A 22173-nucleotide genomic window follows, 5' to 3' on the forward strand; every position below is an offset into this window, starting at 1 on the left:
GTACTATTCCTCTAAGAAAGAAAAGAGGCTAAATTTGAGGTGAACTTGAAACTTTTGAATCCACATTAAGTGATTTTCTTTATTTTATGTCATTTTTTGTTAAATTACACTTTAATGTTGCTTTGTATCCATTTACTATAGCAGTAGTTACAACAATTTCCTTTTATTTGTGGCATTGTTTGGCGAAAGCGTGGCTGTATTTTTTTTCTGTTACATATTTTATCTTCACGTTTCTTGTTACATTTGTGTAAAATCCACTGTGTATTTAGGACAGTATCACTTTTACACTGGTTTAAGCCTGACTGTGCAAACCTCTGTCCCAAATGAATTTCAGAGTGTGAGAGACTTCTTTTATGGTGTGATTAGTTACAACTGATATCGATTTTCCATTGAGCTTTTCCTTTGCTGTGTTTCTCCTCATAAGTTTATTCAGAAAATTAATATTTCCCGTAATCTTGTTTTATTTCTTTCTTTATGGAAGGCTGAAATGCCGTCGTGTAAAAGAAATAAAGAGGAAAAAAGATCGTATTGTTTAATTAACAACAAGAACTCCATTAAAAAAAAAAATCTGTTTGCATCACTGAGGCAGACCTGACTAAATGCACGCAACGATTACCGAAATGAGAGATTACAGAAAGCATGATTGCAAAATATTCCTTTAAGCCTTTCATTAATGCAATCCTAAAATCTGGCAGCAGAGTGTAAAACGTGACTACATAATCAGCGTTCTCCATTTGACTGATGTAGCAAGCGAGCTTGAGCCATATTAATAATGTTTGATGCTTTGTTTCCTCGGCTTGCAACAGCTGGGAGCAAACGTGAGTCAAAATGAGTGTTAAGTGTTTTATATATGACGCACAAACATCGGAGAGGAATTGTAATTAAAAAACAGAAGGTAAATTGTTTCGGAACGTGTTCACACAAGATCCATTTAAACCAAACACATGAATCATGCATCTTGCTTAAAGCACTAAAAAGGAATAATGAAAGGCAACATGTTCTTTCTTTCTTCCTTTCTTTCTGCAGATTAAGCAGTGACGTAGTTAATCAGCTTTGCAGTGTTACAAGATAAGCATCAGATTGAGACACAATAAGGGAGGATATGGAAAGGTCACTTGTCTGAATGCAGCCATAATAAGATTTTTTTTTGTGGCAACATATTAAATCTCTACAAGTATCTCAAGAATTTAGGATTATTTATAACATTTTTGAACCACACTAAAAGCAGGACTTGATCTATGATATAGCAAGTAAAATGCCTCTTTGTTTTAAGAAAACATCAAAATCTACTTCAGGTTTTTTTAACCCCCAAAAATATATTTGGAGAGATTAGAGCACTGGGCCAGCACCCCAGGAGGATATAAACCAGAAGACCAGTGAAAGACATAGCTGATACCAAAAAGCACCACAAAGGAGTATAAAACAACCACATTTTGATTCTCCAAATTTATTTTTCCAACTGCATGAAATATTCACATAACACAACATGTGAACAAATCAATATTTTCTTTTATTAAACCAATGTTGATAATTCAGGTTTAGAAATTCTAGTATATTAGGTAGCTAGACTTAAAAAGGCACACAAATTCATGTTATTTTTATTAAAAGAAGCTGTGTACGACATTCAGAGCATACAGAGTCTGACGCTGGATTGTCTCCACACAGCTCTCAACATGGAGGTGGTTAAGAAGACTGCTAGCAGCTAACAGGGCTAACAGCGGTAATCTTGGGGTGGAACTGTGATGACGCTGTCGCCATTTTTGCGGTAACTGCCGTATGAGAGCAGTGCAGAGCGATGACGAATAGCTAGCCACTGGGATACACACACAGGATTCCCATGCACGAACATGCATGCACGACAGGACTGGCTACCACTGCTCTGATTAAAACAAAAAACTGAGAGGCTTGAATTAAAACAGAAGGCGTGACGTCTTTCTCTGATCAGGAAGCCGTTACCCCTCTTTATCTTTAAATAGATAGTTGTTTCCTGCTGTATTAATGCTCCGAATGTCGTATACAGAACCTTAAACAATCCACGTCAACTGCAGATGAGAGCATACAACCGTTATTTTTCCTGTTTTTAATAGTTGGTGGCAGTCATTAACACTGTAGTGGCATACTGCTGTTGGGTAAAGCATCATTATGGTTTGTACATCCCATGAAAGGTGACGGGCATGCTGCACTCCACTTCTGCCCTGGCGATCTCGGACAGATCCTTAGCGTTGAGGATGAGGAGGTATCCTGGTCTCTGAGAGCCAGGAGCCACCACGATGGTCAGCAGCACTCCTGAGGACACAGAACCAGATTATCATCCAACAATTTCCATCAGAGTGAGTGTAGGATTAAATATCTTGTGTTTTTATGTTGCTTTTGACTCACCATCGTCCTCATCTACTCCATCGGGAGTCTGAACAAACAGGGGCTCTGAGGGGTAGGAGTCTGGTTCCTGCCATACCCAGGTCTCCTTAGTCTTCACATTCAACTTGCAGATCTACGCACAACGAAATCAGTTAACGAAAAAGCTTCTACTCTGAATAACTTGCAACTGAAGCTATTTTGTTAACTTACCCTGTCTGGAATGAAATGGTTGAGACCCAGTCCGTAGGCATACGTGTAGTTCTTCCCTGCGTACCTCTCGTAGTTGATCTGAGGGAACTCAAAGGCTACAAAGGCAACATTAAAATAATGACAAAGTGAGAATATTTCCAGTATAAATTAATGTATTCACCATGACTGAGTAAGTTATATTTATTGTATTGTATTATGTGTCTGCACCTTGGCGAGGCCCGGAGAACAGCACCTCAGGCTCCAGCCAGATGGTCCCATCAGCATGCATCACCGCTGTGGCCGTGGTGTACGGCAGACTGACCAGGTTCTTCCCCTGCTCCTCCTGCATCGAGTCCGCAATGAGGTGAAAACAAACAACATGAGATTCTACATCTGGAGGTGGCTATTTGTGTGCTATGGAAGCCCAGTGTGAAGGAAAAAAATGTCCTGTAAGTCGTTAACCAACTGGAAACTTAAATAATAAAAATAATTAGTATCTCAGACTCATGCATGAGAATCTCAAAAAATGACTTAGTTTTTCGATAATAATAATAATAACAATAATAATAATAATAATAATAATAATAATAATAATAATAATAATAATAATAATAATAATAATATTAATGGTTTAGTATCCCAAAATAGTGAGAAATTTTCAGAAATAGAGATTATTTTTTCCAAAATAGTTTTAAAAAATGATAATAATAACTTTATTTTTAAAAAATGACTTGGTGTCCCAAAAGAATAATGAGAATATTCCTCAAAATAATGAGATTTTAAAAAAAAAAAAGGTCTTAGTATCTCAAAATAATTAGAAAGTTTCTAAAAATAATCTGTCTGAAATAATGACAAACTCTCTCAATATATCTATGTATCTCTAATGTATCTCAAAATAATGCGATTTCTCAAAAAAATATTGAGAAACTCAAAATAATAATCAAGTATGTGAGAAATAATGAAAACCCTCTTTGGAATCATGAGTTAGTGACACAGTCAGCCAAGTCAGATCAGTCATGTTCGTTTTCTGTTTGTTTTGTCATTGCCATGTCCTGTTTTATTTTGTAGTACTTAGCCCCTTGTGTCCCACCTCGCTGTAATTAGTCTCACCTGTATCTTGTTAACCCCGTCTCTCTCTGGGTATATAATCCCTGTGTGTTCCCCCTCATGTTGCCGGTGTCCTCTTGTCCTCGCATCCTTGTCAAGTAAGTCTTCTTGTGTATGACCATAGCCTTTACCTTTGATCTTACTTTTAAGCCTTCACCTTATCTGGATTTGTTTGCATGAATTTTTTGATTACCTGTGTACCGACACAGACTGCCTATTTGTATCGGCCCCCGTGTGAACTGTGCATTTTTGAGTCGTTCTGTACCCTACTGGTTGTGACTTTGAATCTCAAAATAATATTTGTAGATATTGTGTCAAACTTTCTTAAAATGCATACTTACTATATTAAAATAACAGGAAAGGACCTTTTAAGTATGTTGAGACACTACCTTGTTGTTTTGAGATAAATAGTTTGTAGTTTGTCATTATTTAGATAAAGTTTCTACTTATAATGGCTCAAATGATCTTTTTTTATTATATCACACTGGTTAAAATGGGCTAATGAGCAAAACAAGTGACTCGCCTTGTGGACGTCCAGGGGAATAACATATCTGCGGACCTCGGGCTGAGGTGCCATCATGGCCGCCTTCTTCACCTCTTCCCAGTTGGCTCTCAGGTTGGCCAACCACAGGTAGTTGTAAACAAACTCGAAACTGCACAGATGAACAGATCATGAACAACAATATCTCTGTACCAAACAGATCTGCAGAGGATGTGCAGAGAGGTTTTTAAAATAGTCCAACATTTACCCTTTCCATCCACAGAGGTCAACAACAATGAATCCTTGGTCCTCGTAGGTGTTGATGTGATGAAACATACCGATGGGTGCACCTTTGAACTTGTGATCAATGTACTCTCCTGGGTCCTTCCTGGCAATGTGGAACAAGGTCTAGAAAACACGCATGAGAAAAGATATCATGAGATTTCAGTGACGATGGTGATTATTATCAATGATTAGAATCACCAGAGGTGTCAGTCTACTGCTTGTTCTTACTCCTTGGCTCTCATTGGACTCGAAACAGTCCATGTAGTTGGAGCCTCGGATGCTCCAGGCACTCAAGAATTTGAGGAGGTTGATTTTCACCGGGGTCTCCACAAAGACAAAGTAGTTATCTGACATGCCGAAGCTGAAATTGTTGAGGAGACAATGTCAAAAGTTCCCACAAAAACACCAATGCTAAACAGATTACTGACAAAAATCCTGAGTCGGACTCACCTGTGCACGTAGGACGGCTTGAACCTCTCAGCGCTGGGGAACTGCACCACCACCTTGGACTTCTCAATGGGATCAGACTTATCTAAGAAAAAAACAACAACACCATTTTGAATTATTTTAATTTCTCAAGGGGACTGACCTCAAGAGAGAAAACATCCGTAATAAAACATTTCTCTTGGTTTTTTAAAAGGGTTCAGAGTGATTCATTTAACCCCAAATTTTCATTTAGCAGCATATTTTGGTTAACTAGAGGAACTGAGAGGTCACTGCTGTTAACTGCTGTTGTAATATGTGGTGATGCCAGTGAACCTTTCTGTGTGGGAGGGATCCTGACGATGTTGTAGGCCAGCGTCGCTCCTTTTCCCATGCAGTTTCCGATGTTATACACTGTGCCATCTCTCTCGATGTGAGGGTGGGCTGTCACTCCGTTAATGTTGATGTAGTTGCACATGTCAACCTGCATAGAAAAGATTTTACTGAGTTTTAAAATGAAGAAATGTAAAGTTCTTACATTTAGTGCTTCTATCATTTATTTTACACATAAAATTCTGTTATGTATTGACGTACCTTCTTCAGCGTCTCCAGGGTGTCAACGTTTACTTTAGTGATGTAGTTGGTTTCTGTTACAGCATAAAAATCCTCACCAACAGGGTAAACGTTCACCAGGCAGTTGTCTGTGACCTCAACACCCTTAAAGTAAGAGAAGAACCTGCAAACAAACAAAAAAAGATAACACAAAGGTAATGATACTGTCACGAGTTGAAAGGTAAGATGTAGCAGTGTGACAAAAGAAAATCAAATACATTTATTTGCTGGATGACTTTGCCTCCTTTAAAGAATCCAGAAAAAAAAACCCACCTTGAGAAAATGTTTTTGCAGGGATCAGGGTACGCAAATGTTCCGAACTCAGTGATCACCACGCGTTTCTCTGTGATGGCTCTCACGTAGGCATCTGTTCTCACAAACCTGAATGGAAGAGAAAAAAAAAGTTTAATTAATTGATTCATGGATGTCCTTTAATTTTATAATACGTTTCTTGTTTATTATAATTGCTATTGATGAGAAAAGTCTGCACAGAATTTAAAATGGAGACCTGATGCACACACATGCTCAAGTTTCCGGAGGTTTATTTTGCTGCAACCCTGATGCCAAAAAAGATGTGATACTATGTAAAACGTAATAAAAACAAAATGCAATGATCTGCATATCTTTTTTAACATACATTCTATTGAACACAATACAGAGACAAAATATTTATTGCTCTAACTGATACAGTTTATTCATTTTTGTGAATATACACTGAATATGATGCCTGATCCAAAAACATTGGGACAGAGGCAGGTGTGATACATCATCCTTTCTTTGATCTTTTCTTGAATCCTTTCTTTGGGAACTGGGGAAACCATAGCTTAAGTTTTGCAAGTAAAATTATTTCTCAAGATTCACAAGAAGGCCCCCCATAATCTTCAAGACTTAAAGACTGTCACCGTGGAAGAATTGGCCAAAATCCCATCTGTACACTGTGACATTAGTTCCTTACAGGAAGCATATTGAACAAACAAAGGCTCTTTTGAGTATTAAATACATTCAAATTAGTCTGTTTAATTGTTTTTTCCCGTGTCCACTTTTTTGCACATGATTTTCATTGATTGAAATATTACAATGAACGTATTTATTGAGTTAATACCAATGTCTGGTCTAAAGTATGTGAATAGCTGCATTGAAAAAAGTGTACTGAATTTGTCTTTTACTCATTTTATACAGATTTTCCCTGCAGTATATGAAAATAGATTTGCAATTCTTTGTGTTTGTATTTGTTTTACAAAGCATCCCAACTTTTTGGAATCACGGTTGTAACTGGCAGGGATGTAAATTATACATATACACTAAAAAATGTCAAAGTATTGTCCTTAATGTCTTACTTTCGGAAGTAGGTGACCTGGCCGTTCTTGAAGTCGAATTTGTGCATGAGGGCCTGACCATCAAAGAGGTGATAGAAAGGTTCATCTCCAACCTCAAAAAGCCCAGGTCCCAAACGCAGAAGACTTCCTTTCAGAAATGGGGGAATCCTACCTGCAAAACACCAACATAATAAAAACAAATCAGAGATTGTTTTGTCATGCATAGGTCTGTAAAAACAATGTTCTGTGTTCCCAGAAGAAATTAGAAAGATACTCCAGCTACAAGTGAATCTTCTGAACAATTCAATCAGTATAGGACTGTGGAATATTGTTCTCCTGCAGTCTATTTCTGTCTCAACGATGCAAACAAACCTGTCACTGTTGCTGGAAGAGGCTCTGCCAGCTCCTCGCATGTCTCAAAAATCTTCTTGTAGCCACCAGCTGGGTGTTCAAATCTGTTATCAAAAAGTAAAGACATCAACCAACACGGCAGCCAAGCAAATGAAACATAATGAAATTTCCAGCAAGTTAAATGTACGAGTCTGTTAGCTGAAGTCATTAAAAGCTGCATTGCTGACAGGTCATGCAGTTCAATCTTAGCTTTTAAATCCTTCAGGAGCTTAATCAGCTGCAGACAACCAGACCAGCGTAAAAGTCACAGGATCAAGTTAAAGAAACGTATATAGAATACTTCAATAACATTGTGGACAATTGCAAATCATGAAAAATTTAAGTTTTATTATGATGCCTCCAGTCATCAGTATGAGATAAAAACAAAGAATTACAGGTGTAATAGTAGTAATTCATCAGAAACTCACCGGCTGACCATGTTTCCTTCTTCTTGTGGCGCCACACAAAGCAAGCTATTAAGAAAACCTGTGGTCACTTCTGAACTGGACCTCTCTGGTCTCCCAGTGGATTTGGGGTATTTATTTGTCAAGTACCCGTCATGGCCACTGAAAATCTGCGCTGTAAACCTTTCTTCTGGCCAATCATGGCCCACCGTGAACAAGAATCCTATTGTGCCAATATCCTCTGCTGGATGACTCAATGGCAACCCCACTGAAACCGGATTTATTGCAGGGAATATTTATTACACAGAATAGGCAAAGATGTTGCAATTGTACATGTGATTTCTTTTTTCAATTGAATCAATGGCTGTGCTTTGAGATATAGTTGAGCTGAGTCATACAAAGTACAGAATATTTCAGTGCAGGCTAATGATGCAGTGTACAGGACTATAAAAGCACATGCAGCAAGAAGACAGAAGTAAAAGTGGGTTTTAAAGTGACAAACAAGTTTTGTTTTAACATATCATTAGAGCTGTGAAATAATTCATGTTTACAATCATTATTAATTGCAGAATTCCACTGGTTAATCGTGATTAATCACATGTTTTCAATTCCATTATTTTGCATTTCAAAACAGTTATGAAGTCTGTTTTTAAATGTTAAAAGAATTCTTACCAAACTGTCTTGATTAGGTTTCAAATGACAACAAACAAAATGCACAGGAGGAGCACAGGGGAGACTCGTGGGGACCCACAGAACCCATTTTCTTTCAGATAAGTCAGAGGTCAAGAGACTTTTGTGAAATGACCATGCTGTTTTTTCATCACCAAAATTTAGACTTGCTGTGGAGTGTTATTTAGCATTTTTACTGAGATGCTTTGGATTTCTAAGGTCTTCTATTTTCATATGATACCAGTATCATGATTCTAGCTTTAAAACTCAACCCGGTGCCTCCTCTTAAAGATAGGAGTCAACAGGTGATTAAAACGATTAAAAAAAATTAACGCATAAATTACGGACCCTAATAGCATCTCGATTAACTCTTTTATGCTGACAGCCCCAAAGTAATTGTTGATTGCACACAGTAATATCTATAGATTAATGACACCATCTGCGTTTGGATTGAAGACTGAATTTATGGCATAAAGGAGGCGTGTCAGGATAGCGTTTGTGTTTTCCCGGCAGCTATCCCCCATTACCAAAGAGTATCAGTGTAAGTTCTTTGCAGTTACTATCCACAGTAGCAGCATGGATGGATTACTGAATGGGCCTACTGGGCACAGGGCTAGTGACCCAAAGTGTTAGGGACCCCCCTGGCCTTCACCTGCAAAATGTCACTCAAATTAACAAATCTACCAGGACGAGACACAAAATTAGCACAAGCTGCAAAAAGACCACAAAGTGACACGAAATAACTACACAAATGCACAAGACAACCACAAAAAGACACAAAATGACAACAAAAAGAGAAAAACAACCAGAAAATACACAAAAATTCCTCAAAGGGACACATAACGACTACAACGACAAAACCACAAAAAATACACACCAACTCTAAAGGGACATAAAAAAACAAGAAAAAAAGAGGTTAAATCACCACAAAGTCTGTTAGTCTTGTTCCTAAGGAGAGGTGGTAGGGCCTTCACATGTCTGTGCCCAGGGGGCCACTGCCTCATTATCTGCCCATGAGTAGCAGAAATGGAAAGACAGAGCCAAAGTTAACTAGAAAACTGTGGTAGAAACAAAGCTTTGAGGAAAACAGAGTGATCTCATTGTCTTTGAAAAGTTGTCTGTTTCCACTTTAACTTAAGTAGCCTAATTTACAAATTTGTGTACAATCCTTATTAATAGTGAATTTATAGAAACACTGGGACCAAAGTGGCCAAATCCAAGTATCAACACTTTGATTGGATTAAAAAGGCCTAATAGTTTTCTGAAATAGTGCAGTTATAGAATGAGGATCTATTGTGAAACAACAATAACAACAGTAAGCCTTCACAGATATTATTAGGTCATCTTGTATAAAGTAATGGTTGCACACATGGCTAATTGGATGAAACATGGCCAGTTGTTCCTTGGTCTGAACCCAGAATGCCTTAACTTGCTTGTCTCAGTGCAGCTATAATCCAGGTGTAGGGATTATGTGCGACGTAGCCCGAGGACAAACGCTGCTTTGTTCCTCCTGGGAAAAAACACCATTAGTGGAGAAAGTTTCACCAGGAGCAGTTTTTTCAGTGGCATGGGTTGTGATGTGGCGTGCCTGCCAAGACATGCAGAACTGATCTTTACTAGCAATTTTTGAATAAAAATCTAGGATACTTATCAAAAAGGAAAAAACTCAGCTATCAATTACCACTCAGTGAGAGTGACAGACAATCAGTCATTGTCAGTCACCCCAAATTATATACACATATTAGACAATTATATATTTCTGTCTGTTGAAACTATAGTTCCTGCAGCTTTCAACCACATTACATGGTGTTCATCTGTGAATAGAGGTTGCTTGTTAGACATAGCGGTTGTGATGACTTATAGAAATAATGACAACTGCAGATCTACAGATCAAACTCTATGCATGGGCGGATTATAAAACAAAGGGCCCTTGGGCACCAATATGCAAAAGGCCCCAACACCTCTACTACACTGGAGCAAGACACGAAGACCTTGTGATTGTTTAGCCTCTTTTTGTTGTTGTTCTGCATCTTTTTGTTATTTTTTGTGTCTATGTGTGTGTGTTTTTTGTGGTCAATTTGTAGCCATTTAAATACTCACTTTTGATTCCTTTTTTTTCTTTCATATTGTTTGGTGTCTTTTTTTGTTATTTTGTGTCTATTTGTAGACCTTTTGTGCCTCTTTCGGATAATTTGGTTTCTCTTTTAAGGACAATTTATGTCCTTATTGGTCATTTTGCATCACTTTTGGAGAATTTGTTTCTCTCTGAGGTGATTTTGTGTCATTTTAAGTCTTATGTGTCTCTTTGTAGTCATTTTGTGTCTCTTTTGGATAATTTTGTTTTTCTTTTAACTAAATTTTTTGTCCTTTATGGTCATTTTGTCTCACTCTCAGATAATTTTGTGTCTTTTTTAGTCTTATGTGTCTCACTGTAGTCATTTTGTGTCTCTTTTAGATAATTTACTTTCTCTTTGAGGTAATTTTATGTTTTTCATGTGCCTTCTTGTGTCTCATTATGGTTGATTTTAAATCTAAAGGCAGATTTCCCTTTTTGGGTTCTGGCTGCATTTGATCCCCCACAAACAGCCCAATCTAAAGCTCATAAATGTAACTGCTATTTCCAGGGTCAAGAATAAACTTTGTTTCATGTTTATACAGAGATATACATTAATACAGTAAATGGAGTGGGTGATGTTGTATGTGGTAGAATATTTAAATTGTATATTTGCAGAAATTATCAGAATAGAAAACAGGTAAGAGATGTAACCATGGTAAAGATATAGATGCTTTATTTTCAATTACGTGCCTCTGTGTCCACATCCGCGTTTATTTACTGTATGGCAAGAAAGGGAGACCTCTGTTGGTTGACTGCAGGCTATTGAAACTTTTCCAACATAGTAGACTATCTAATTATCCTAAGAGAAGAGGGTAATTAGAAAATTATCCAAAACAGGGGAAAAAATCTCCAAAAAACAGTATTTATTAAAATATGTCAAAGAAAAATATATGAAATAAATGTTTCACCCTTTCTTAATTATTTTTCTTGTTTGTTTTTGTTTTTAATTTTTGTTTGTTTGTTTTCTTGTAACTTTTTTGCTTTTTTTTGCTAATTTTAAAAACATGTCTTGTTAAGTTAGTCTTCGCCTTCTCCCCATGTTTTTGAAATATATATATATATTTTTTTTGTTTCAATGTTTTATTAAGAGCAGAAATTACATAACGGAGTACAAAAATGCAAGTATCGCCCTATTGTTTTTTCCTTAAACATATCAGGAACAATGAACATTTTCTCTGCATTAAAAAAAAACAAAAAAAACAACAACCAAAACCACAAAAAAAAAAAAAAAAAAAAAAAAAAAATAAAACATTTAAACATAAGTATTATCCAAAATAAAACAATAAACTGTCATATTATGGTGACAGTTAAGTGACAGAGTCTGGTTGTCAGTAAAGGATTACTATAGTAAAACTGTGTTGTAGTATTAAAAGAATAAATAAATAAATAAATAAATAAAATAATATGAAATCGAGTAACAAAAATAGAAATAAATACATACCTAATCAAATGAAATAGATGAATTAGTGGCAAAGTAAAAATAAAGATGCATAAATAAATTAATCAAAGAAGAAGGGTAAAGGGGGGATTAGTCTGGGGGCAAAATTGGTATGGAATTAAAATAGTTTAAGAAAGAACTCCATTTCAAAGAGAATATATTGGAATGGCCTTTCACTGCACAACGTATCTTCTCTAATTTGAGAAAGAACATAACATCCGAAATATTTTTTTTAAAGTGCTCAGGTCTGTGCATCATTGGCTCAGGCTTTAAAGAGTTAATGAAGTTTCCACACCAACAGAGTTCAACCATACGCATGCGCACTTTGCTCTGGAATTACAATATGGCGGCAGCGTGAGTGTGTTGACGTAGTTGATAGCTAACAGTTAGCCTAGTCAGCTAATTAACAACAAACGAGCTGTTTCAATAACCGGCGGTTCACGGCGGCTGTGACACGAGTCTCGTGGTTAACGGTAGTGCTTGTCCGTTAAACGGTTGTAGTCGGTAAAATGAGTTACACCACGAAGGTGGTCCAGGTGACCAATGTGTCGCCGAGCACAACATCGGAGCAGATGAGGACTCTTTTCGGCTTTTTGGGAACCATCGAAGAACTGAAGTTATTTCCACCAGAGTGAGTTAAACTATCTGGTGATTTAATTTACATTATGAAGTCACAGAATAGCTGTATTTTTTTTATAAACAGCCTGACTTCGATGAGTGGAAACGTATCTCGGCCTAACATGCTAACAGCGTAGCTAATAACCTTTTAGCTACCTAACAAGGCTAACTGATGCTATAATCACATTTATCGTAATTTGACCTGTTGAATATGTCTCAGTATCACACACACGAACAGAAACATTTCTTTAAGGGAGGTGTAACTGTAATGAAGGGGGAATTAAAACATTAGGCGCTTTAGAAGCCAAATTTGGCTTTTCTTGCGTTATTTGGGTAGCAACGCAAATAGTAATAATAAGAAAGTCTTTATAGAGCACTTTACATTCAAATAATGCAGCTCAAAGGGCTTCACAATAAAAAATGCAACACAGAAAACAAGATTAGACAATAAAAAGACATGATGATAAACTAGATATAACTGTTAAAGTGAAAATTACACTAAAGAAAGACTAAACATAATAAGAGAATTGATATTAAATAATATTCATAAGAATTTCAATAATTAAAAGCCAGACTAAATAAGTAGGTTTTTAGCTATTGCTTAAGAATGTTCACAGAGCCCGCAGATTATGAAAAATAAGTAATCAGTAATAATAAGTAAAAATCAATGTAAAAGAGAGAGAGAAAATGATCAACATTATAGTTTTTCAAAAAGGGAAAAATGTCCCCAAAAAAGATCAGAAATTTGGTTGTGTATGTATGGAGAGAAAAAAATGAAACAAGTCGTTTTGGATCTATTGTTTTTTACTTTACTCTCACAATTTTCTTGAGAAAATTTTACATGATTTTGCCTAACAAAGTCACAGTATTCACTTACTATCAAACAATTCCTCCTTTCTATCATGATCTTAACTTGTCACATAATACGCAATTATTTTAGGCCTTGATTTATCTATTGATTTGTCTATTGAATATTTGAGAAATCATTAAAAGTTTCTGTCAATATCATATCATTTTGACAACAATAGTGTTTGACTGATTCTGGTCTTAATTTTATGTTGATAATTTACAACATTCACATTTAGTGTAATTAGACATTTATTGTTTCTAAGTAGTCATTGTTGCTATTGCTTAAACCCAGCCAAATGTCCCTGCACCCCTGTGTTATCATATTTCAGTATTGTGTGTAGACATGCTTTTTTTGGGGCGTGTACTGCATTTTCTTATTTTCTCTAAAAATTAAAGTGCCAAATCCACAATTCAGTGCATAACAATGCAAGTGGGTAAAATTGGATCCCACAAAATTGCCAGATGATAGGATAAAAAAAAAGATGCATCGTTTAGATTATTGATTGTGACTTAATGCTGTTTGATTTAATGTTTGTGACTTCCTCAACAGTGATTCTCCGATGCCGGTGACGTCACGAGTTTGCTTTGTGAAGTTCCAGGAGCCAGAGTCTGTCGGAGTTTCTCAACATCTGACTAACACCGTGTTTGTGGACAGAGCATTGATTGTGGTCCCATTCGCTGAAGGTTTGTCACATCATTATTTCTTCGTATGAGTGGTACTTGTTGATTGAATGGCATGAAATGTGAAAATGTAAAAGAGTAAAAAGGATTTCATCTATCCCATTTGTGAATTGCACAAGTCAGCTCACCCTGGTCTGTTTATAACAGCATTTTAAGATCATTTCAATGATATCGGTAATGCCATTCCCTCCCATTGTCTAAAAGAAGTGCTTAAAGCAGACCTATATTGTCAGATTTTTGGTATACTGTGGTGTCACTAGCTAGATTTGATTAATGTGGGGAAATACATACTGAGTGATATGTCTCTTCCTAAAACAGTCATTTGTTTTGTATTTAGAAAGCGCAGTATACCAAAATCTGCTGTACAGACATTTAAAGAGCAGGAGGTGAACAGTCACAAGCTGTGGGTGCCACAGTGAAGTGAAGTAGTTTAAACTCTTAACCATATGCATTTTATTTTCTCCCCCATATTGGACTATCCTCTGTTAAACTTCTCTCTGTTATTTGTGTGTGTGTGTGTATGTGTGTGTGTGGTTTTTGTAGTGAAGAAGGCAAAAGCAGCCCCCTCGTTGATGGCTGAAAGTGGTCCTCTGCCTGCCAACAGGGGATTGTAGACATTTGCAAAGGCCAGCAAGCATTCAAGTCCCACCCCGCTCTTTTTGTGTCCTCTGTTCTTTCTCTGCCTTCTCTTTCTCTTTCCTTCAGTCTAATTTATCTTTTCTAGGTGGTTTAGTTTAGAGTATAAAGGTCAGATATCGGGGACGTAGCCTGAAACGGTGCTCATTTTGCATTGTTTTGCAACATTTTTTAATGCTGCTTAGCCATTTTACGGCTTAAGCATTGTTCCTAAACAGATAAGGCTGCTAATATTCTTCATTTTTTGATGGCAGCAAACCCCACGAAAAGACCATCATTTAACTATTAAAACCACACCAGTGACGTTGTTGCACTGAGTGACTTTTTTGTTCAATAGATGAACGAAGGCTCTGTAGTTTATTTTAAGTCAGTGCCACTGGCATGCCCTGCAGCCGTGAATTCTTGCTAGCATGCCAAACGTGTATTAATCAGCTGCTTAAAATAGTCCCAAACAAATGCACTATTCTGTCCTGTACTAGTCACTTTTGCTGTAAAATACTGTTGAAAACGTAACATTTTGTTAGAATTTAAAGGATATATTTGTGACCTTTCTTCAGTGATTTTAGTGGTAACAAATAGGATTGTGGCTGAGAGCATAAAATATTGATGATAACAGTGAAACATTTAATATTATCAGCCTTATCTTATAAAAATGTGTAAATTCACTTTTGAAAGAAAAATATTTGAAAATTAGTTATTTGGCTTTGCTGGTAAAAGCCTATACAAAGATACCGGATGTTAATATTCACTAAACACTGAACATACTGAACATACACTAAACATACTTACCTACATATGTGAGCAGCTAATTTTGCGACTTAAAGGAATATTCACCCACAAAATACCATTTGTAAATCCATAAGTAATGCTGTGTCACCTTGAATTTGTTAAGAAAGCTTTGTTTTTCTTGCATGCCTCCATAGAAAATGGAAAACATTGATTTATTGGGCATCGCATTTAACAAGAAAAAACTTCATCAAAACATCTGTTTGCAAATTTTCACCCAACTCGTGCAGTATAATCCAAGTCTTAATTATCCAGTCGAATGCTCAGTACTTCCCAAAGACATTTTCACATAAACATTACTATTTAAATCTGAAGTGTAAGTGAAACTTATTAATGCGCTTTTTAAAGTCAGACTCTAATATTAAAGTTTTTAAAAATATATATATATATATGTTCAAAAATATATGTGTTTTGGAAGTACTGATTATACGACTGGATAAATGAGACCTGGATTATTCTGCATGAGTTAAGTGAGAGTTTGCAAACAGATGTTTTATACTTTAATGTTTTATAGTTTTTCTATTGTTAAACATGGTCCCCACCAAAAAAAATCAATACATTCACAGGTTTTTGCAAAAGCATACAAGAAAAACACAGTGTTCTTTATGAATTCAATGTGACTGGCATGACTAATTGATTTACAAAACGTCATTTTGTGGTTCAGTTTTCCTTAAACAAAGGTGCGCTAGTCAATGATTGGTTATCATAGATAATAGGCATACATCCTAACTTGTCTAAGATGCCCACCCGACATGACACAATGCTGGTAAAATCTATTCTCTTTAACAGTGGTCTTTTTTTGTTGTTGTGTTTTACAGTTCTTTTTCCTGGCTCAGCCAGTCCTGTAAACCAGGCCCTGCTGAAAATACCATCCAACAGTTTTGTCTCCTGCAGCAATTTCTCTCTTCAGTGTGCTTTTTTTTTATTTAAATGTTGTCATTGTTGTGTGTCCGTATTTAGGCCATGTCTCTTTGTGAAAGAGTTGTTTTGGGGGTGGATTTACTGTGAGATGATTATGAGGTGTTACATTGTTAAATTTGGCTCATTGAAATCAGTGGCGTATTGCAAATAACAATGATCAAATTAATTTAATTTGGACTGTGGTAGCACAAATTAATCAAACCAGTCATCCTCTGCCTAGGTTTGGTTGATTGTTGCAGTGGCAGGTAAGAATATCAGAATAATGATGTACAGCAGACACGCTACCATTCTGAATTCTGCTATTGTCATTTAGTACATAATCACTTTATGCCTTGACATTTGTGTTTTTGGTAAGTAAACACTGATAGCTTGTAAAGTGTTCTTGCCAAATCCCTAAATTTCTCTCTGTTGTGTGTATCTCGATTTTTCTCTGTGTGCTTTTAGTAGCGAAGCCGCCAGCGTGAGTCGCTTGTTTCAGTAAACGTCTTAATGAAAATTGAGGGCTCACCCAACGGGAGAAGCAGCTGTGCTTGCTAACGTTTGGTTCATGACTTAAAAAACACGTTCAGGTGATATATTCTTGGCAGTGTTCATTGGAGTAGTGTGATATATTCCAGCAATAGTTATGTCACTGCAATGATTATGTTAAGGGAACTCTTCTGTGATCTGTAAGGTAACCATTTTGTTGAACCTATAAGAGGAATTGCAGTGTGAAGACTTCATCTCTGTAGTTGATGTGTGTGAAGATGTCTTTCTCCTCTAATGCCTGCTTTTATTTTCCTGTAGGATCTATTCCAGATGAGGCGAAAGCTTTGTCACTGTTGGCGCCAGCAAATGCTGTTGCAGGGATTCTGCCTGGAGGAGGACTTCTTCCTACGCCCAATCCCATCCCCAATCCATCGGTAAGACTTCAAACTCTCTGATCATGGAAAATTATACTGTTTAATAAGACATTTGTAAAGCACCTCTTATGCATGAAATGCAGCTCAAAGTGCTTAACAGGATGGCTTAAAAACAAACAAAACAATGGAAAAAGCAATTCATAAAAATAGAGTGAAAGAAAAATAAAAGCAGAAATGAAAGTAGGAAAAACAGTAGTAGAGAAAGATAAAAATATTCACATTCACACAGCTTCATGAATACCCCCAGGGGAAATTCAACAACTTGCTTTGTACACATACAGAAACATGTAGACATGAATACATTAGTAATAAATAAAAATACAAATATTCCAAATAGTTCAGTGCAATAAAGGCATTTATAAATAAAATACATTTTTATCATCAATAAAATAAAATTTAATATAAAAATAACAATAACAGAAAATTTTAAAGACAAATCTCAGAGGGAATAAAAGATTTGAAATGGTGTTTAGACTTAGAAGCTCTAAGACTCTACTGCGCTCAGCACTGAAGTATGACGTCGAAAATCCACTGATGTATGAGAAAAACACGCATGAATACCAGTGTGACTGTACTCACAGCTGAGTTAGGACCACATATGAAAGTGGCTCAGATCTGATGAGAAAACAATCGTGTTTCTGTGTACACAATACTCTGAAAATATCAGACCTGCGTTGCATGAGAGCAGAAAAATTGGATTTGGGCCACATTTGCTTGTTGTGTGAACTTAGCCTGAACATCTTACCTCAGAGTCGATTTGGCAAACAGTTACGGAGCTTCATGTCACGTGGTCTTCATCAGCAGATGGAGTTTGCTCAGTTACTTTAAGAACTTCTCGTTTATGTTCATAGTTTTTGTCTTGATTTTGGAAACTGCAGCTGACAAAACAGTCTCACCTCAAAAATGTAATTTTTTTAGTGGAATTTGAGTTTCTTATTAAAAATGAAAAAAAATTACATATTTTAATAGGTGGGTGAAAAATTAAGGTCTGCAGTTAAGAAAGTGCCAATTTTTCACTTTTGAAAATATTTATATTAACACCAATATGTGTTCATGAGCACTTGTGCGAAGTCACGATCTCCACGTTAGACGTGGATAACAGAAGTGTCTTTACATGCCTGTGTGTGTGTTTTCATTCAAGATGGGAGGGAACCCTTTCGGTGTACCCAACATGGACGCAATGGCTGCTTTTGGATTCCCAGGACCCAACATGAATCCTCAGGTGAGAGGTTTTATTGAATGACACTGACATGTAAATATTTTCCCAAAACTTTTGAAGTTGAATATGCAGTACATTTTGATAAAACAATTCTTGACTCTTCTTCCACTGTTTTCCCAGGCTGCCGATCAGCTGTTAAAGTTCATGACAGATCCAAAGTGAGTATGAAGACGCTCCTTTGTCCTCTGAAAATTGTGCCTGAATGCAGTTTTAAGTAACAGTTTAAGAAAGAGAGGCGTCGGCGTGTTTGTAGTTATGATGAGTCAACTAATTGATATTCTTTTGTGCAGACTGAATCCTTTGGCTGCAGGCTTAAACCTCAGCGCGAGCCTGAAGGCTGACGCATCTAATAAGGAAATCGAAGAGGCCATGAAGAGAGTCAGAGAGGCCCAATCGCTCATTTCGGCTGCTATTGAACCGGGAAGTGAGTGCACTAAAGTTTATAATGACCTTTTTTGCCAAGAAGTTGACTTTGCAGTCTATTATTTTCGCAGTCCTAATCTTTGATACATTGTACCCTGACAATATTTAACAAGATTCTTTTTGTCCTGCAGATAAGGAGAGCAGAAAGAGGCACTCCCGCTCTAGGTCCAGGTCCAGGAGGAGGAGGTCCGGATCACGTTCGAGACACAGGTGATAACTACTGTAAATTATCTGAAGAGTCGAGATGGAGAAGCGTCCCTTATTTTTAAAAGAGTGAAGTTAAACGGCGTAAATGTCTGGTTGCAGGCGATCCAGGAGCAGATCACGGCGGCGCTCATCCTCCAGAACCAGGAGGCGCTCCAAAAGCCCCCGCAGGAAACACACTGACTCCAGGGATAGAGGCAGGCGATCTCCCAGCAGATCCAGGTGGGTTAAAAATCCAAATGCTTAAGGTGATGTTTGCTCTTGTATGTCATTAATTTTGGATACATGAGTAACGACTGTGTTTTAATATACTGGCCCTGTGTCACTTTAAGATAATATAGGAGTGATGATTATATTTTCCATTCATTATTCTGTCAAGATGGTGTGCAGTGACAGCATAGTGTTTGTTGAAACCACTGCTTACTCTCTTAATGCATTTTGTTTTGTTTTCAAGTTTTGTTTCTTGTAGTTTTTTTTTCTTTAACTGTTCCTGTTTATGTTTTTTAAAAAGCAATTAAAAGTAAATTACAAAACAACCCCATCCAAATGCTGTACCTCAAGTCTGCTTTATGTCAGTAAAAGTTGTAATTGAGGCTGTCTGAGATCCTAAATCAGATTTCTTACATAAAATGTATCTACAGAGATAGAAAGAAAGACGATTCAGGGAGAAGAAGATCCAAAACACCACCTAAAAGCTACAGCACAACCAGAAGGTCACGCAGCGAGGAGAGGTGAGTACAGCAAAATATTCTGTGTGCTCAGGAAAAAGGCAGTTGAAAGTGTATTCAAGCTTTTATACTGCGGAGACTGAGCCCTTTCTTTCCAAGCACTCAGCTTTTTGTCCTGTTGTGCCACACAGGAGACGCAGGAGAAGTCGAAGCAGCAGCAGATCTCCTAAAAAATCTCCTAAAAGGAGAAACTCCAGGTCTCCATCTCCTCGAAGGTTGGTGTATTGATATAATGAAATATTTGAGGATAAAACCAGCTTCTTATCACTGCACACCTATTTCAACTTTCTCAGGAGATGCATTCTTGAACCAAAACAGGGCCAGATGCATAAGCAATGTGCATGCACAAAATGTGCACTAAGGCCTTTTCAAACACACAAACCGATGGTTTTCTGTGACACAGTTTTAGGCGTTATTTAACACAGTTTTACGCATCTGGCCCTGGAACTAAACGTGAACAATGTGTAATTTTTACTTTGATCGAGAACCAAATAAACTAAATGTCTTTGTGTATCTGTGTGTGGATACACCCTGGTCACTCTATGTCACACCTGACTTTTCCTCTCCAACCTCCACAGGCACAAGAAAGAAAAGAAAAGGGATAAGGAAAGGGACAGGGAACGCAAGAGTGATAAAGATCGCAGTCGCGAGGAACGTGAACGCTCCACCAGCAGGAAAAAGAAAAGTAAAGACAAAGAACGAGAGCGTGACAGGAAATCAGACGGAGAGAAAGGAGATGTCAAGGTCAGTATCGTAAATTAAAGAGTCTTTAATCTGACACGTAGCAGGGCTGCTCTGATGTAAACCAGACTCGGACTGTTTGTTTTAAAACGTCACATCCATCCGTTTCCTTCCGCAGATCACCAGGGATTACGATGAGGAGGAACAAGGCTACGACAGCGAGAAGGAGAGGGAGGACAGGAAGGATTCAGACGACTCTGCCATGTCTCCTCAGTCTGTAGAAGGTAACGGCACAGCGCGACTTGTGAAACACGCCAAAGTTAACGGAGCCGACGATCGCCATGAAGAGGACATGGACGTCAGCGACTAAACGGTCCGTCCTTCTCTGTCCCTCATTATCCCTCCATTTTGGTTGTGAACATGTTACGACTTTTATTCCCCACTGGAGTAAATCTAAAATGTGAAGTGAGTGTCAACTGTAGTTTTTTGCACAGAAGAGGCGTGCAAAAGGCAGAGAAAAGGCAGAAAACGTTTTTTTTGCAAAATTTCACTGCAGAACTGTCATTTTTGCAGTTTGCCGGATGACATCGTCACATTGCTTTATGTACCCACGTGCTTTTTGCCTCTACTAACGTAGTCGGTTAAAACTGGAAGTAGGCTTGCTTTGCTTTTCTTGAGCTTGTGTTGTCGGGTTTCGTCACTTTTTCACATATTGTATCTTTTACATTTTTGTTGTCGTGGTGTGTTGTTGAGGCATCTTCCCCCAACTTCTCAAAACAGTTAATGCATTTGTTTGTTCTTTGAGAGTGTTGATTGTTTTATCAAGGATTTCTTTTATAATAAAGCCTATTTGAAGAACCAAGACTTTGACAATTTTTTTCATAGGTTACAAACACCAGATGAGCTTAAATAATAGCATAATTAATCATCAGCAACTTTTTTTTAATAAAAAAAAGAATCCTTATTAAAATATTCTGAAGTTCCAGCTTCATAAATGTAAAAAAATCCTTGCAGATTTTCTCATCTAAAATAAGATTTAAAAGTAGAGTCAGCAATTCTGGAGTTTAGTATGTTAGCATGTGCCAGATCTACTGTCCCTCTCACTCCTACTGCTTTTCTCTCTCTCTCTCTTCTCTTTCTGATTGGCTGGAAAAAAATTTGTGTGCCTCAGCTGAGCCACTTCATTTGTGACCTGTTTTCAGAGCAAGGACTGTATGAACACTTGTTTTTTTTCCCAGCATACACACCGACAGCTCGCCTACTGTGAGGAGATATTTGCTGAATTTAACAAGTGTACTGGATTAGAATCACTGGCTCCACCTTTAACTGAATATCTTTGGGGTTTAAATGGCTGGCATTGTTAACTATTTATTGACACTCTAGACTTAAAAAAAAAATGAATCAAGAAAAAGTATTAAAAATGTAAATAATTAGAATTTGCGCCCTAAACCAGACGCAGATGTCTGTTAGGCTAACCTAACAAACATATTTTATCACATTACTACAAAAAAACACAAAAAATTCAAATTGCGTAAAGCAGTTTCACTTAATGCTTTGTATTTAAATGTAACTTTGTTAAAAAAATAACTTGCTTTATCCATGCAGTGGTACATGGAACAGATAATTTGTGAGAAAAAAAAATCATTTTCATCCTCATGGTGCAACTTGATGAATTTGCAAAAATGCACTGTACCTGCAAAAAAAAAAAAAAAAAACCCAACCAATCAAAGTCAAAAA

At 37.0% G+C, this 22173-nt stretch overlaps 2 protein-coding genes across 2 annotated transcripts; one reads left to right on the plus strand and one right to left on the minus strand.

Moving 5' to 3' along the window:
• Positions 1-2140: 2140 nt before the first annotated feature.
• Positions 2141-7600, minus strand: rpe65a (retinoid isomerohydrolase RPE65 a). Its single transcript, XM_042497496.1, has 14 exons — positions 7590-7600; positions 7144-7226; positions 6793-6943; positions 5729-5836; positions 5438-5579; positions 5180-5327; positions 4871-4952; positions 4649-4781; positions 4404-4543; positions 4178-4307; positions 2776-2890; positions 2569-2663; positions 2380-2491; positions 2141-2286 (listed from the first exon to the last, which is right to left on the minus strand). Exons 1-14 carry the CDS (start codon positions 7598-7600, stop codon positions 2141-2143), a joined length of 1596 nt encoding a protein of 531 aa, XP_042353430.1.
• A 4525-nt stretch (positions 7601-12125) lies between these two features.
• LOC121951386 (serine/arginine-rich splicing factor 11-like) lies at positions 12126-21294 on the plus strand. The gene is made up of 12 exons (XM_042497686.1): positions 12126-12419; positions 13806-13939; positions 17066-17181; positions 18323-18403; positions 18521-18558; positions 18691-18824; positions 18955-19033; positions 19130-19249; positions 19669-19758; positions 19887-19970; positions 20334-20499; positions 20615-21294. The coding sequence occupies exons 1-12, from the start codon at positions 12298-12300 to the stop codon at positions 20804-20806; spliced, it is 1356 nt and encodes a 451-aa protein (XP_042353620.1). The 5' UTR covers positions 12126-12297; the 3' UTR covers positions 20807-21294.
• Positions 21295-22173: the final 879 nt, after the last annotated feature.

Source organism: Plectropomus leopardus, chromosome 12 (assembly GCF_008729295.1).
Source record: "Plectropomus leopardus isolate mb chromosome 12, YSFRI_Pleo_2.0, whole genome shotgun sequence".
Taxonomy (NCBI): Eukaryota; Metazoa; Chordata; class Actinopteri; order Perciformes; family Serranidae; genus Plectropomus; species Plectropomus leopardus.